The 15,018-nt window shown below is 38.4% G+C and overlaps 1 protein-coding gene across 4 annotated transcripts in view; it reads left to right on the plus strand.

Moving 5' to 3' along the window:
• Nucleotides 1-15,018, plus strand: part of LOC108715345 (solute carrier family 12 member 4) — a 287,853-nt gene that overhangs the window by 200,061 nt on the left and 72,774 nt on the right. For all 4 annotated transcript variants that reach the window (XM_018260421.2, XM_041561093.1, XM_018260420.2 and 1 more), the window contains 3 exons: nt 1,025-1,123; nt 9,611-9,730; nt 14,764-14,868. In XM_018260421.2, coding sequence (XP_018115910.1) covers nt 1,025-1,123; nt 9,611-9,730; nt 14,764-14,868 — 324 coding nt within the window. The remainder of the gene's footprint in view (nt 1-1,024; nt 1,124-9,610; nt 9,731-14,763; nt 14,869-15,018) is intronic.

Genomic DNA, 15,018 nt, shown 5'->3' on the forward strand with positions numbered 1-15,018 from the left:
TTAATAAACCCTGAGGCTGCTAAAACTCCAAATAAGTTAATGTAGAAGTCAATGGCAGATGTCCCTTTTACAAACGGAAGATATAATCTGTGCTGGGTTTTGTACAATAATCCAAATAATTTGTGGTTTTCAGGTGATAATCCGAAAATATCGGATTTTTTAAATTACAAATCTAAAAAAAAAGTACAATTCGTTTTTTTTCACTTTTATTTTCTTTTCCTGCACCAGATTTTTTTAGAGTAAATTTACTGATAAATACAATAAAAATGTGCACTGGTGTGTGGTTGAAGTGTTTTTAAGAAAAGTCATATATTTCAGATTTTTTGGAAATTTCGGAGGTAAGAGGCCTATTTATTAAAGGTCTAGGTTTTCAAAACCACGACTAAGCAGAGCTCCCATTGACATCAATAGGACCTCAACAACTTTTACTTGGCAAATGTTTGTATTTGGTTTTCATGGTTTTTACACTTACTAAATCTTGAATTGTACAAGCTTTTAAAAATAAAGCCACACATTTTTAGAGTTTCATAGAAAAATAGAAATTTGTTTTAGTAAATAAGTCCCTTAGCTAAAGAGATCACCAGAATACATTTTTCCACATGACCGCACCTTAGTTACATAGTTACATAGTTTCATAGTTAAATTGGGTTGAAAAAAGACAGTCCATCAAGTTCAACCTTTGATATTATGTCTGTCCAAAAAATCATCCAAGCCATTCTTAAACATTAAACCTGACCTATTTAATACAAATGAGGGTACATAACATAATGGCACACCCCTCAATTTTACCCTTTCCATCTCCTTTAAATAACTGCAATTTTAAAAAGTTGTAAAAAAAAATGTTAAAGCAATTCCTTGGGAAGTTATTCTGAATGATGTGAGCAAAAACCTGTATTTTTAAGCTAGGAATAGCTTAGATTCAGCAAAATTGGAAGGTACTGTACTTCTGATTATCTGACACAATTTACCATAAGATAAGCCATCTTTATAGCATTTAACGTTGGTATGTTTTTTTCCCATGTAGGTTCTTTTTGATGTGTTACTTATTTGTTAACTTGGCATGTGCAGTGCAGACACTTCTGAGAACTCCAAACTGGAGACCAAGGTTTAAATATTATCACTGGTGAGTATTATACTTTGGTTTTCTTTTTACTCTATTGTTACTCATTTCACTCTATTTTAAAAACAGAGCAACCTAAAGATGTCTGCCTGGGTGTGATAGGATGAAAAAAAAACATATTTTGTTGCTTGGAAGGGTCTAATTAGTTCAGAAAGGTATTGAAGTGTTGAAAGATAAGTAAACCCTTCAAATAAGTGAATTTAAAATTGATGAGAATACTATTCGAACCACCTTTCAATTCACATTCATTATTTTTAATTCTAAAATATTTAGGGATACATGTACTTAATATAAATTGTTTGTTGCGACTTGCTGGACACTTTGCAACCATTCTGACCAATTCGTCAAGGAAGTTGTGAGGAGTAAGAAAGAGGGCTGGTGTGATGTTCTGGTCAGATGTTTCTAATGGTTTTTCCTAACCAAAAGAACATCAGACCAGCCTTCTTTCTATAGAAAGAGGGTGATTTATTTGTTTGGGTAGGCTAATTCTAATGTTTCTTCAACAGTTTCTTCACCTGCAATTTTCCACTGGCGAAGAAACAGCTGATTCAGTCTCATATTATAAGAATTGGCAAAAGTTGTAATTCACCTGTCTGAGCACACAGGGGTGGATCTTTGTCTAAAAATATACTACAATCTGAAATCTGTCCCATGGGCTGGTTTAGGAGCTTCTAACTGATGGGCACACAGACTGCATGGTTAAGTAATAAAGTAATTTTCTACTTGCCATGGACAAAGCCCAAACTATTTTGAAAATAACATGCATACCTTTTTGTTTTTAAAATTATCGAAAAAGTACAGTTCATCTACATTATTGGAAATCAGGGCTAATCATTGGGTTGTTTAACATTGAACTATAAAGTATTGGTCTATTTTCACATAAAGCACAAGGTGTATGGTAACTGTCATTTATGAGACATCTTACATGCAGAAGTAAAATGCAGATATATTTGCATTTACAAAAAACAGTAGCTGAATTTTTACTCCACAAATAAAATATAATAGTAGATGAGACTAAAATACTTACATTCATCTCAAAATGTGTCGAAAGGTGGCCATACACAGCGAGATCCACTCGTTTGGCGATTTTGCCAAATGGGATTTTTAGCCCTGCCCGGTTGACATCTGGCCGACTTTTGGCCAGATATCGATCAGGGAAGCCCGTCGGAGGGCCCCATACACGGGCCAATAAGCTGCTGACTCAGTCTGTTGGCAGGTCCGCCCGTGTATGGTCACCTTAAAGGAGAAATAAAGCTTAACTCAATGTTGTGCATGATGTTTTGTGCTTCTGTACCAGCCCAAGGCAACCACAGCCCTTTAGAAGTAAAATCTGTGTCTCCAAAAGATGCCCCAGTGGCTCCCCATCTTCTTTTCTGCTGATTCACTGCACATGCTCTGTGCTGCTGTCACTTACTGAGCTTAGGGACCCACTCACAATATACAGTACACATAGAATATAAATGTCACAATATAAGGCTTATTAGTAATTAATACAGATTAATACAGAATTACTACATGGCCGCACAGAAACCAGTGCAATTAGCATCATAATTTAATAATCAGCCCTGTAACATCATCTTATATTATAGGCAAACCTCATTTTCTGCTGGATAATTTGTGACGGCCCCTAAGCTTAGCTTCTAAACAGCTGCTCAAAGCCCATATGGCGGAGGTGCAAACTATTGTCCTCTTATTTTGTTTGAAGCAAACTCTTATGTATCTAGCTCACTGATCATGTGAGTGTCACAGACACTTTCCAAGATGGTGGAAATATAAAAAGCTATATATATATATATATATATATATATATATATATATATATATATATATATATATATATATATATATATGTATATATATATATATATATATATATATATATATATATATATATATATATATATGTCAACTACAAGAGGTCCTCTGTAGTTGACTATATGTATTTTGTGGTCACACCCTCATTGCACCCCCGCCTAATGGTTTTAAAAAATAGTGGTGAGCACAACTTTCCCTTGTGTGTATGTGTATATAGATATAGAGATAAAGATAGAGATAGAGATATATAGATATATATATTTAGTATTCAATTTTAGTATCACGATAGCCTATAATATTATGCTTGTCCAATAATTCATTCCAATCACCTGTTCTTTCTCAATTAAGGAAACTCAGACCAAATCAGCACAGTTTTTTTTGGCTTATTTATTAATACACTTTCCAAAAAATTTGTTTGCAGGAAAAAATCCTAAAAAAAGTGAAAAATACAATTTTACGAATTTTTCAGAATTTCCACCAGAGTTTTGCCCAAACCCCAGCAAAGATCAGGATATTTTTGGGACCTCTCCCATTGACTTATATGCAACTTTGGCAGGTCTGAGATGCTGGATTTTCGGATTCAGACCTTTTTCATCCTCTGGGTGTAAAAACTTTAGAAAAAATTCTGATTTTCACTAAAAATTCGGATTTTATACTAAAAAACAAAACAGTAGGGTGCTATATTCCCAATTGCAATATTATCCCTACTCAATTTTCACGGACGCTCCATTTGTTCATGTACAGGAAGTTACTTCTTTTCCCTTTTGATACTTTTATGGTTTGACTCAGTTCACTGATTTATCATCACTGTCTAGCTCTTCTGGTATATATTGTATAGCCAACTTACCATGTGTCTATTTTTATTTTGTGGATCACCTGACTGTACTCATTTTGTACGTTGTATCACTGCAAACTTTGCTACTGTAATTGCTATCTTTCTATTTTATCTGCTTGATATGATGGTGATGAAAATTTGCTAATAAAAACCAATGTTATAAAAAAAAAAAAAAAACAGAAATTTTGTGGGGTTGTGGCATTCGGAGTTTAGTAAATAACCCATTTAGTGTTGCATTACTATTTATCCTTGTTGCACATTGTTGCAAAGAAGTCAATCTAGTCTATTACTGATTAAAAATCTACTATGTATATTTTATAAAAATGATCAACCAATATATGGAAAGAATAACATAGGTTGTCTTTATATCAACTAGCACAGGTGCTGTAAGTGATGACTTAACACCTAGTTTAGGTAGACTCTCTGCCTAGGGGAAGCAAGGAAGTAGGAGTGTCTGCCAGTGGAACAGGCTTTTCTGCTTAATGAACAAAATTAATTTTGTAACGGGCAGATTTATCAAGGGTCAATTTTTTATGGTCAAAACTGAATAACTAGGGAGTTATTAGATTCGAATTTTTCAAAAAATTATTTGATTTTTGCGATTTATCATACTGTGGCCCTTTAAGAACTTGAATTTGACTATTCGCCACCTAAAACCTGACGAACTGCTGTTTGTCAATGGGAGACATCAAGGGATCAATTTGGAGTTGTTTCCTGCTTCCTGACATTCAAGTTTTTTTCAAGTCAATCTTATTCACCTGAGTTTAAAAAATTAAAATTTTATAATAAATTTTGATTGGCCGAATTTCGAGTTCATGGGAGTTTTAAATAAAAAACTCACATGAATTCTAAATTTGACCCTTGATAAATGTGTTGAATTCAGTGGTAAGCTGGCACATAAACTGGACTTTACTCCAAAATTAAAAGTTTTATTACACAAAAAAGAACATCTTAAAGTGTGGCCTTACGGGTTTCGTGCCTCACGGGCACTTAGTCATAGTCTATGAGGCACAAAACAATGAAACGCGTAAGGCCACCCTCTGAGATGTTCCTTTTTGCATAATAAAACTTTTCATTTGCATCTATAAGTATATACATATTACAAGAGTTAAAATTGGATGTTTGTTGCACATTAATAATGCAGTTAGTAATTTACTAAGTTTTTTTTTCAATTTCTGTGTATTTCAATTCGTGTATAAGGGGCAACTGTACACTCCAGAGTTTAATAGTTTACTCCAGAGTATTTTGGAGTGAAGTCCAGTTTGTGTGATAGCTGACCACTGATTTCTACATGTCTGATACTACCTCCCCAAGCTGAAGGTCTGGGGCTTGAGCACCTGGACTCCCTGTTAGTATTGGTAAGTGTACCTTACTACTCACCAGCTTTGCAATATTGGATTTTTTTTCACTATCCCCCATCCCATGTTACCCCTGCAAAAATATACCTTGATGTGCTTATAAATGTTATTTCTCTTGAAAACTCTCTTGTGAATAAAACAGATGAATGTCTATTTAAAGTTACCTGGATGCTGCTACATTTCTACTTTAATAAGTTATTTCTAAGGCTATTTGAGTGACAGATTGTGTATCGAATGTGGGCACAGTCTCAAGGAAACAGATGCCAATACAATCAGTACCTGTCTATAACAGCAGGCGTGGAGGAATAATAAGGCAAGTTTTTGTCAGGCTAATGCAAACCAACAGACAAAGACAGGAGGAGGTCATGGCTATGCAGCAACAGGCTATGCAGCTACACAGGCACAAAGCTACAGACAATTTACTCCCCTCCAGGATGCTCCATCCTGAGGAATAGTTAGATGTCTGGCACAACTGGTAAGACTGTGGAGAAAGATGCCTTTAAGAAGTTCTAGGTTTCCAATATCATAATTTTGTTGTGGAGGAGAGAATTTTTTTAGAGAAGAAGGTACAGTGATGTAGTTTCCCATCACTAAGTAGTCTTTGAGACAAAACTGCAATAGCAACGACATCTGTTGCATCAAATTCGATGAAAGGAAGAAGGGGATCCGGATGTCTGAGGATAGGAGTGGAGGAAAAGAATTCTTTCAATGATTTGAAGGCTTCTAGAGCTTGCGGAGACCAGCAACTAGGCTTTCCTCCCTTACGGATGAGAGTCAAAATTGGAGCAATTTTAGAAGAGATTCCCTTAATAAATTGTCTGTAGTAGTTGGCAAAGCCAATAAATCTTTGTATGGCTTTTGTACTGGTAGGAGGGGCCAATCCTGGATTGCGGAGATCTTAGTTGGATCCATCTCAAATCCTTTCTGGGAAATTATATAACCCAAAAAAGTAATTTTGGGGGTTTTGAAGGTACACTTTTCTAGTTCGGCAAAAAGAGCATTCCTTCTTAACCGTAAGAGGACTTCATGGACCTGGAGTTGATGTTCCTCCAAAATTCTTAGAACAGACTAGTATATCATCTAATTAAACAACAACTCTTTGACCTAGCAGGTCTCAGAAGATGTCATTGACAAACTCTTGGAAAACTGCGGGCACGTTGCAGAGCCCATAAGACATTACAAGGTATTTGTGGTGCCCGTCACGAGTATTAAAGCAGTCTTCCACTAGTCTCCTTCGTGGATGCGGATCAGGTTGTAGGCCCCACGGAGATCCAATATTGTGAAGAGGCAGGCTCCTTTAAGTTGGTCAAAGAGTTCTGAAAGCGGTTCTTCAAGTTGATTTTATTTAAGTCTCGATAATCAATACAGGGCCGTAAACTGCCATCTTTTTTCTCTACAAAAAAGAACCCAGCTCCCGCAGGTGAGGAGGAAGGACTAATGAATCCTTTTTTGAAGATTTTCTTGAATATACTCCTTCATAGCCTTTGTTTCAGAAGGAGAAAGCGGGTATGTGCGTCCTCGAGGGGGCATAGTGCCAGGGAGAAGTTTTATGGGGCAGTCGTACAACCGATGAAGAGGAAGGATCTCAGCAGATCTTTTACAGAAAATGTTCGAAAAGTCTTGGTAAGCAGAAGGAAGGGAGCGAAGGTCCACCGCAGCAAGAGACAACTTTCTGAAGAGTGCTTGGGAGGAGACAGTTCTGCTGACAAAGGGGACTCCAGTGAGATATCTGTGCTACAGACCTTGATTGGTCTGGATTATGGAGGCGCCACCAGGGTAGCCCTAAAACCACTGGTGTGGATGGACAATTGATTATGTGAAAAGATAGTCTTTCATTGTGAAGAGCGCCAACCTTTACTGGTAACTCCAGTGAAGACTTAGAAATGAGGGCAGTAGATAAAGGTCTGTCGTCAATCACCAACTCTCAGAAGGATGGACAATGATTGCTAGGTATGAGCAAACAATGAGAAACCAAGTCATCTTTCAACCGAGTAGATAGTCCTTGGTAGAATGCTGCATGGTAAGCCTCATTATTCCAATTCGTTTCAGCAGCTAGAGTACGGAAGTAGATGGCATATTCACTGGCACTCCCACTCCCTTGACGAATGTGTAGCAGCCATGAAGAAGCAGAAGCAACCCGGCCAGGGGCATCAAAAACTATCCGGAAAGATTGAAGAAAGGCTTTGGCATCTTGAATTAATGGGAAGTTCTTTTCCCACAGGGGAGATGCCCATTCTAAATCCTTCCCCTCCAGACGGTTAATAACATATCCCACCTTGGCTCGCTCAGAAACATACTGTGCAGGTTGTAGTTCAAATTGGATGAGGCATTGATTTATGAATCCTTGACAAGACTGGGTGTCTCCATTGTAGCGAGGAGGAGATGGAATTTGTGGTTCCTGGCCATGAGACAGAGCAGATGGTGGTGGAACCACTGGAACTGGTGTAGGAGTTGCCGGCGCGGCAACCGAGAGTTTGGCCAGAGTGGCTTCCATTGCTTGACCAAAATGAGTCTGCTGTGCCTCATAGGCTTCCATGAGGGATGCCAAACCCCAAAAAGCTCTTCTGAAGTCTGGCTGGGCTTCCTCAGAAGGGTCCATGGCCTGATTATACGGTCAGGGCCCGAAGGCTCCGCTTAGGAGTTTGCGGACCTAGGAGAAGCAGCAGGCACCAAACACAGTTCATGGTATCCAAGGGGTTAAGAAATAGCAAAGTCAAATCTAGGCAGAGGTCAATTCAGGCAGCAAGATTCTTAATCAATATAACAGGCCAAGGTCAAGCTCAGGAATCAAGGTCAGAATCATCAACTGGCTTGAAAACAACAAAAAAAAAACTTCTTTACTCAAATCACCTTCTCTTTGAGAAAGGCAATAAGAGGGGGAAGTTATTCGCATTCATCCTAAGAGAGACCACTGCTTTAGCCCCCATCACACAAGTGTGCTCACCTATGGGAGATGTATGTGAAAGCCCTAAGAGTAGTAATGACACCTTTGCTCAATTCTATCAAACACATCATATCAGTCCATACAAAATGAGAATACCCCAGGACCAAGGGAGTATTTAAAAAATATTCCCCTGGACATCTTAATACCACAAGACAGGAAACTCCTGCAAGAGCCACTGAAAATAGCCAAAATCAAGAATGCAATATCCTTATTGGATTCATAGAGGTGACATCTGAAGAAATTCACAGAGGTGTAGATTCTGTGTAGTTACTGTGATAGGATAATCCAATGTGTCATGCAATTTACTATCACAGCAACTACACAGAGTCTACGCCTCTGTGAATTTCTTCAGATGGCACCTCTTTGAAGACTTACAATGTGCCATTGTGAGTGGATTAGTGGAAGAGTTTATATGCCGAGAACTTCCCACACCAGTCAGTTGAACGGAAGAAGCTGCTCGGATGAGTAGTCTTCATTGATTACTCAGCAAGTCCAGTTGTTTTTAGATTTACCTATACTAGATATATTTTTACATTGCACTACCAATGTAGATTTTTAAAGTAGCCATAACTTCTTGTGTAAAGAAATTATCTTTCACTTCAGGGGCATATTTTCCTGCAGACAAATTTTTTTTTTATTAACTGCATAGAAGCTTGAGTGTTTTGCTTAACCGGTCAAGTCATATTGCTAGGCAATGGCATCTGCTATATAGTATTCCATCTCCTGTTTCCTTTCTCTCATTTAATTTTTGGTGTCTGCCACAAGCAAACAAGCCTGTAGGCAGCCAGCAACATGGGGGTGGGTGGGGTGAAGCAGTACAAGTTGGGCACTGAAGTTTTCTTTGTATACTAATTATATCAGCATATTTATTTTTAATTAACCTTAATATAATGTCACATGAATTAATTTTGTGTTCCAGTGCTTTAAAATAAAAATATCATAGAACAAAATGTAATTGCACAATTAAATCTATAAGATGAGTAAATGCTAAGGTATTGCACATTGTAGAGCCTGTTTATCATTTTGTGCAAAATGAGCTATCCAATCACCATATTTAACACAATTATTTTTATGATGCAACCCATTTAAATCCATGGGGGAAAAAATCAGACAGTAAATACATTTTGTCATAATTATATAATATTGCCTTAAATCAATCCACAGATTGTAGTATAAATGATCATCATTTATTTTAAACAGCATAGTAAATAGTTAAATTTGGCTATTTATGAAACACAATTGCTGACACAGATGTATAATTAAACCCAGAACCATGTAGTGCCAACACTACCTACCCTATTGTTAGTACACAACATGTTTTGGCATTGTTATGAATGTCCACAAAGAGATAACATAATGAGACTTAAATCCGTAATTGTCTCAGGAAAAAGCTATAAATATCAACTTGCATTTGATTATCACCTGTCAAAAACAAAACTACGTGTTCAGTGTAGTGAGTCACTATACTTTGAAAGATGGAATAAATTTAAATAAAGTTATATGCAGGTGTTAATTATTTTGACTTTTTGTACTAACAGGGCACTTTCTTTCTTTGGAATGAGTATCTGTTTGGCCTTGATGTTCATCTGTTCCTGGTATTATGCATTGATAGCCATTCTAATCGCTGGGATGATTTACAAGTATATAGAATACCAAGGGTAAGTGTAATCCTTGAAGGGGTATGATTTCCTTGCAGAGTTTGTATAGTATTTTGTATATGTGTATGTTATTATTTATATACAAATAACTTAAGTCCACTTTTGGGGGAATTCAAGCAAGGGCCAGAGTACACATGATTCTGCCCTAGTTCCAAGGGCATAAATCTTCTTTCGTACCCTCCAGTACTTAGTCATAGGTAATTCTTATCACTAAGTAACAGAGGGTACGAAACATGTAAGGTGGACTGTCGTGGGGTCTGTATTTAATAGCTTTTATTAATTTATGGTGAATAAAAAACATTACTAAATCTGAGTTAGGGGATACTTTTTGGATGTAATTAATTAAATATATATATATATATATATATATATATATATATATATATATCTATCGATATAGATATCTATATATATATATATCTATCGATATAGATATCTATATCTATATATATATATATCGATATAGATATCTATATATATCTATATATATATATATATATATATATATATATATATATCGATATAGATATCTATATATATATATATATATATATATATATCTATATCTATATATATAGATATATAGATATATAGATATAGATATAGATATATATATATATATATATATATATATATATATATATATATATATTGTGGCAAGCTGGAGGCTTGAACACGTAACTTTTAGGGGGGATTAGTCAATGGTGAGCAGGCAGCATAGCAAAAAGGAGCAGAAAGACAGGGACACACAGCTTCTTCAAGGAAAACACACGTTTATTTTCCCACTTTGCACAAACAGTCAATAGTCCACATACACAGGGGTGACCATTTTCAGGATACAAAACAAATCATAAAATAAAAACCTAGCTCACTGGGCACTACCTTCCAACTCTGGAGCAGTCCCTGGCTAGGCTGGGCCCCTTGTGGACTACCAGCAAACAAAACAATTGTTATGGCTCACCCCTGTACTCACAGTCGTGGAGTGAACTTTTTAGCCTCCTGGCTTTTCTTCAATGTCCCACACAGACAACAAATCTGGCTCTTAGTCACAGCCACGGGCTCGCTCTGCTTCATGCAGTATCAGGCGGCACCCCCAGCTCCTCTGGGAGTTCCTAACACAGCCAGGTCTCCTACCTGCTGTGCCCTGCTGAGAGACACACTCTCCTATTCCAATTAACTTTAAATAGTCTTTCCACAGGACAGCTTTCTTGTGGAAGGTGAACTCCAATCTCTGCACTGGATCTGCGGAATGGAGTCCCTGGCACTGATTCTCTGTTTAGTAACTCCCTTCCTGGAGCCTCTCTCAGTACCTGGGGCGACATTAAAGGCTAGAGTGACCTTTTTCCACCTTTTCCTAGTCACTCTACCACATATCCCCCCATTCTGCTTCAACCCGTAGGGGCCCGGGTGAGCACATTGAAACCCTAATTTAAATTTTCTCTCTCCTAAAGGGATTTCTATAAGTCTCCTCCTGTTTTCTTTCCTATGCATGAGATCCAACACACACATCTCAATCAGGGATACCACATGCATGCTTCTTTGTAAGGCTGAGCAACTCTCAGGCATCACCATGTACCTGCACTTTTGCCTTACTTCAGTCACCCAGGTTCTCCTACTCGACTTTTGGGAGTTCCTTTTGGATGAACCCTTCAATGAAAACTTATTATTGCTACCACATGAATCTGACACATGTGTCTCTATAGGAGTAGCCACACACACTTCCAACTCCTGAATTTTATTTACTAGTGAAGACACACACACTTTGGCTTCTCTGTTACCATCATGCACGCTTTGCATTTTAGTTTTACCCACTGCCTGGGATATAGGGTGTCCTTCCGCAACTGGCAATGATGGGTTTTTAAACACACTGAGGGCTTTCACTTTAAGCCCATGGCCAACAGTTTTAGTCTGCCCTCTGGTTGCATCTTGCTCACAGACTTGTGTTATACAACCAGACACACACTCAGTCACATGCTCAGGGTTAGCAGGCAACTCACATTTGGCATCACTTGTATAGGGACCCAATGCATCCTCGGTCAGACAGACAGATTCTGAGACTCCTTTCAACCGCAGTCACTCCATGTGGCTTATCCCCATTGACAGCCATGTTACCATTCTCCATATCAGCACACTCGGGTCTGTTCACATTCACTGTTTTACCGGCAGTCTGTGCCGTTAAGCTACTCTCAGGCACACTCCACTTCTCAATAGAAGGCACACATTTTACTGGGGAACTTGTTACTTCACATACCTTTCCCTCTACAGCACACTGTGTTTCAACTCTCATACAGATGGGCTCACTGGAGAACAGTTCTGTGGTTGACACCTGCACACACACAGATTCAGGAGGCAATTGTAAATTTTTATCACTCGCTTCCTCAGACATACCGTCTGGTTTATCACCATTAAGACTTTTGATAGATGAGCTACTGCAGGGAAACAAAGGGTTACCATCTATTGGCTTTAACTCCTTGTTTACTAAAGTACTTGAGCTTTCTCTGCTCAACAATTCACCATGCAGACTTTTTTCCACATTTACTGCAGTTTCTTGCATCAGAGTTGCAGTCTCATTACCATTCACACTGGCAACATTTATGTTTGTTAAATTAGGCTTTAAACCTTCCAGCCTTTGCACTGCAGAATTCACCTCTGCTAGGGAAAAACTCACTTTGGGGGTCACCCCTAAACTTTTTACTTTGGGGGTCACCCCTAAACTTTTTACTTTGGGGGTTACTTCACACCCCACAGTCACACACATAGGATTCACATCTGAACATTGGTCAGCAAAATTACACATAACATTTTGCATAGAACAGACATTATTAATCACCTGGTTTGATTGCCCCACATTTAAACCTTTGTGGATTCCCCACAACACTCAGAATAGGGGAAAGTCTGTTCCCAGAACAATTTCCACCTCCCCCTCACTGGCAACTACCAGGGAGTGGACAACTGTCCCTTTGGTGGTTTCAAAAGACAGACATACAGTCGGTTCAGAGTTCACTTGCATCCCAGGGAGCTCCTGCCAGGGTAGAACAAACATCAACAGTTCATGCAACACCACTGACTTAGTTGAGTTAATGTCCAGTGTGACCCACAGTGAAATCCCATTCACTTTCACCTCTACTGACTTTTCAGCAGTACCTTTAACAGGCACAGTGCACTCTGATTCCGCACTTAACTCTTTAGGTCCCAGGACCTTGCCTTTCCTCCCAAAGTCCCAGTCTTTTATCCCAGCAGCCTGCCGTTCCCTTTCAACCACCCCTTTAAGAACAGTCTCACCATTCCTTAAGGGCATCAGAATCTCTGGAACTGCTGGGGATAATCTTTGGCCAACCTTGCCAGACTGGACTGTGAAACCAGCATACCCTCTCTCCTTGGTATGTTGCCGATGTGCCAACCGTTGGGTCTCCAACCTCGGGGCACCTCCTGCTTGGAACCGGTTTCCTGGCTTGCCTCTAGCCGCATTGGTTTCCTTTGCCATCCTTGAAGTCTCTCTCACTTCCGGTGCCTTTACCACACTCGATGTACGGACTCTCTCCCAATCGTTGTGGAACTGCATCCACCAGTCGCCACCTTGTTGTTCCTGTTTCTTTAACACGGCCCTCACAGCCTCCTGCTGAACAGCTGAAGAAATGGGATTAGCAGCACCAATTGCCATATTCATCACTGGCTTATAGGTAAAGTCTCTTAGGCTCATCAGCCCTTTAAACAGGTGTATGTCTTTTAATTGCTCCTTATTTTGCCCGCATCCGAAACACCATATGTGGCAAGGTGGCGGCTTGAACACGTAACTTTTAGGGGGGATTAGTCAATGATGAGCAGGCAGCATAGGAAAAAGGAGCAGAAAGGCAGGGACACACAGCTTCTTCAAGGAAAACACACGTTTATTTTCCCACTTTGCACAAACAGTCAATAGTCCACCATTTTCAGGATACAAAACAAATCATAAAATAAAAACCTAGCCCACTGGGCACTACCTTCCAACTCTGGAGCAGTCCCTGGCTAGGCTGGGCCCCTTGTGGACTACCAGCAAACAAAACAATTGTTATGGCTCACCCCTGTATGTTCTGATGTTGAACCACACCTTTAAATCAATATGCCATCTCATCACCTTGTATAGCAAGCCCCAGCACATACACACTTTATAGTGGTCATAGACAATTTATCGTGAGGTTAGTAAGTATTGAACAATCGCGCATCTACCAGTTTTTCCTTCGACATCAGTCAGAAAATGGATTGGTCAGGTTAGAAAATTGTTATAGTTCAAAGTGAAATGTATCTATTGTCCAATTGTTTGCAGTGCCAAGCAGGCAACTACCCACAGTTTTTCTAGCTTCATCTAGAAGATATCGCTTGAAATGCTCTTTTCTGTTGATGGACATTTCAACGATTGTTTCAGTATAAGCTCGGTTTTAAGATTACGAAAAAATCGTTTAAAATTCTTAATGTCTCTTAATGTCAGAGGGGGGTCAGTTAGTCCATGAAAACAGAGAAAAGGCAGAGAATCAGTTCTAGATGTTTCTTTAAAATAGTTGTTTATATTTTGTTGTTGATGACAAAACAGGTTGCAGTGAACCTAGTTTTCATTATGCAAATGTTCACCTTACCTCACATTGGTGTGGTGGCTTTCATTTGGAGGGGTTGAACTTGATGGACTTTGGTCTTTTTTTCAAACCAACTTAAAGAGGTTGCTCACCTTTAAATTCATTTTAGTATGTAAAGTGTGATATTCTGTATTTAGTATGTAAAGTGTGATATTCTGAGACAATTTGCAATTGTCCAAAATTAATCCAAATTGCAATTGTCCAAAATTAATCCAAATTACCCTAGCAATCATGTACTGATTTAAACAAGGGACTGGGATATGAATAGGAGAGGGCCTGAATAGAAAGATGAGTAGTACAAAGTAGCATTAACAATACATTTGTAGCCTTACAGAGCATTCTAAAAGGTAACTTAAATTAATTTAAATTAACTATGTAACTGTGTTTAAGAAGTAAAAGTGTTTATTATAGTTTGTGTTCTTACAGGGCAGAGAAGGAATGGGGAGATGGCATCAGAGGTCTCTCTCTTAGTGCAGCCAGATATGCCTTACTAAGACTGGAAGAGGGGCCACCACACACCAAAAACTGGAGGTACTTTTTTTTAAAGAACAATTTAATGTTGATTATTAATATCTGTTTCATTCCTTTATGTGTCTATGTGAACTATATTTAACACTTTATATATATATATTTACTTCCATGCCAGCCAATCTATATTTTATAGTTGTGGCCAAAAATACT

Source organism: Xenopus laevis, chromosome 4S, assembly GCF_017654675.1.
Source record: "Xenopus laevis strain J_2021 chromosome 4S, Xenopus_laevis_v10.1, whole genome shotgun sequence".
NCBI classification, from domain to species: Eukaryota; Metazoa; Chordata; class Amphibia; order Anura; family Pipidae; genus Xenopus; species Xenopus laevis.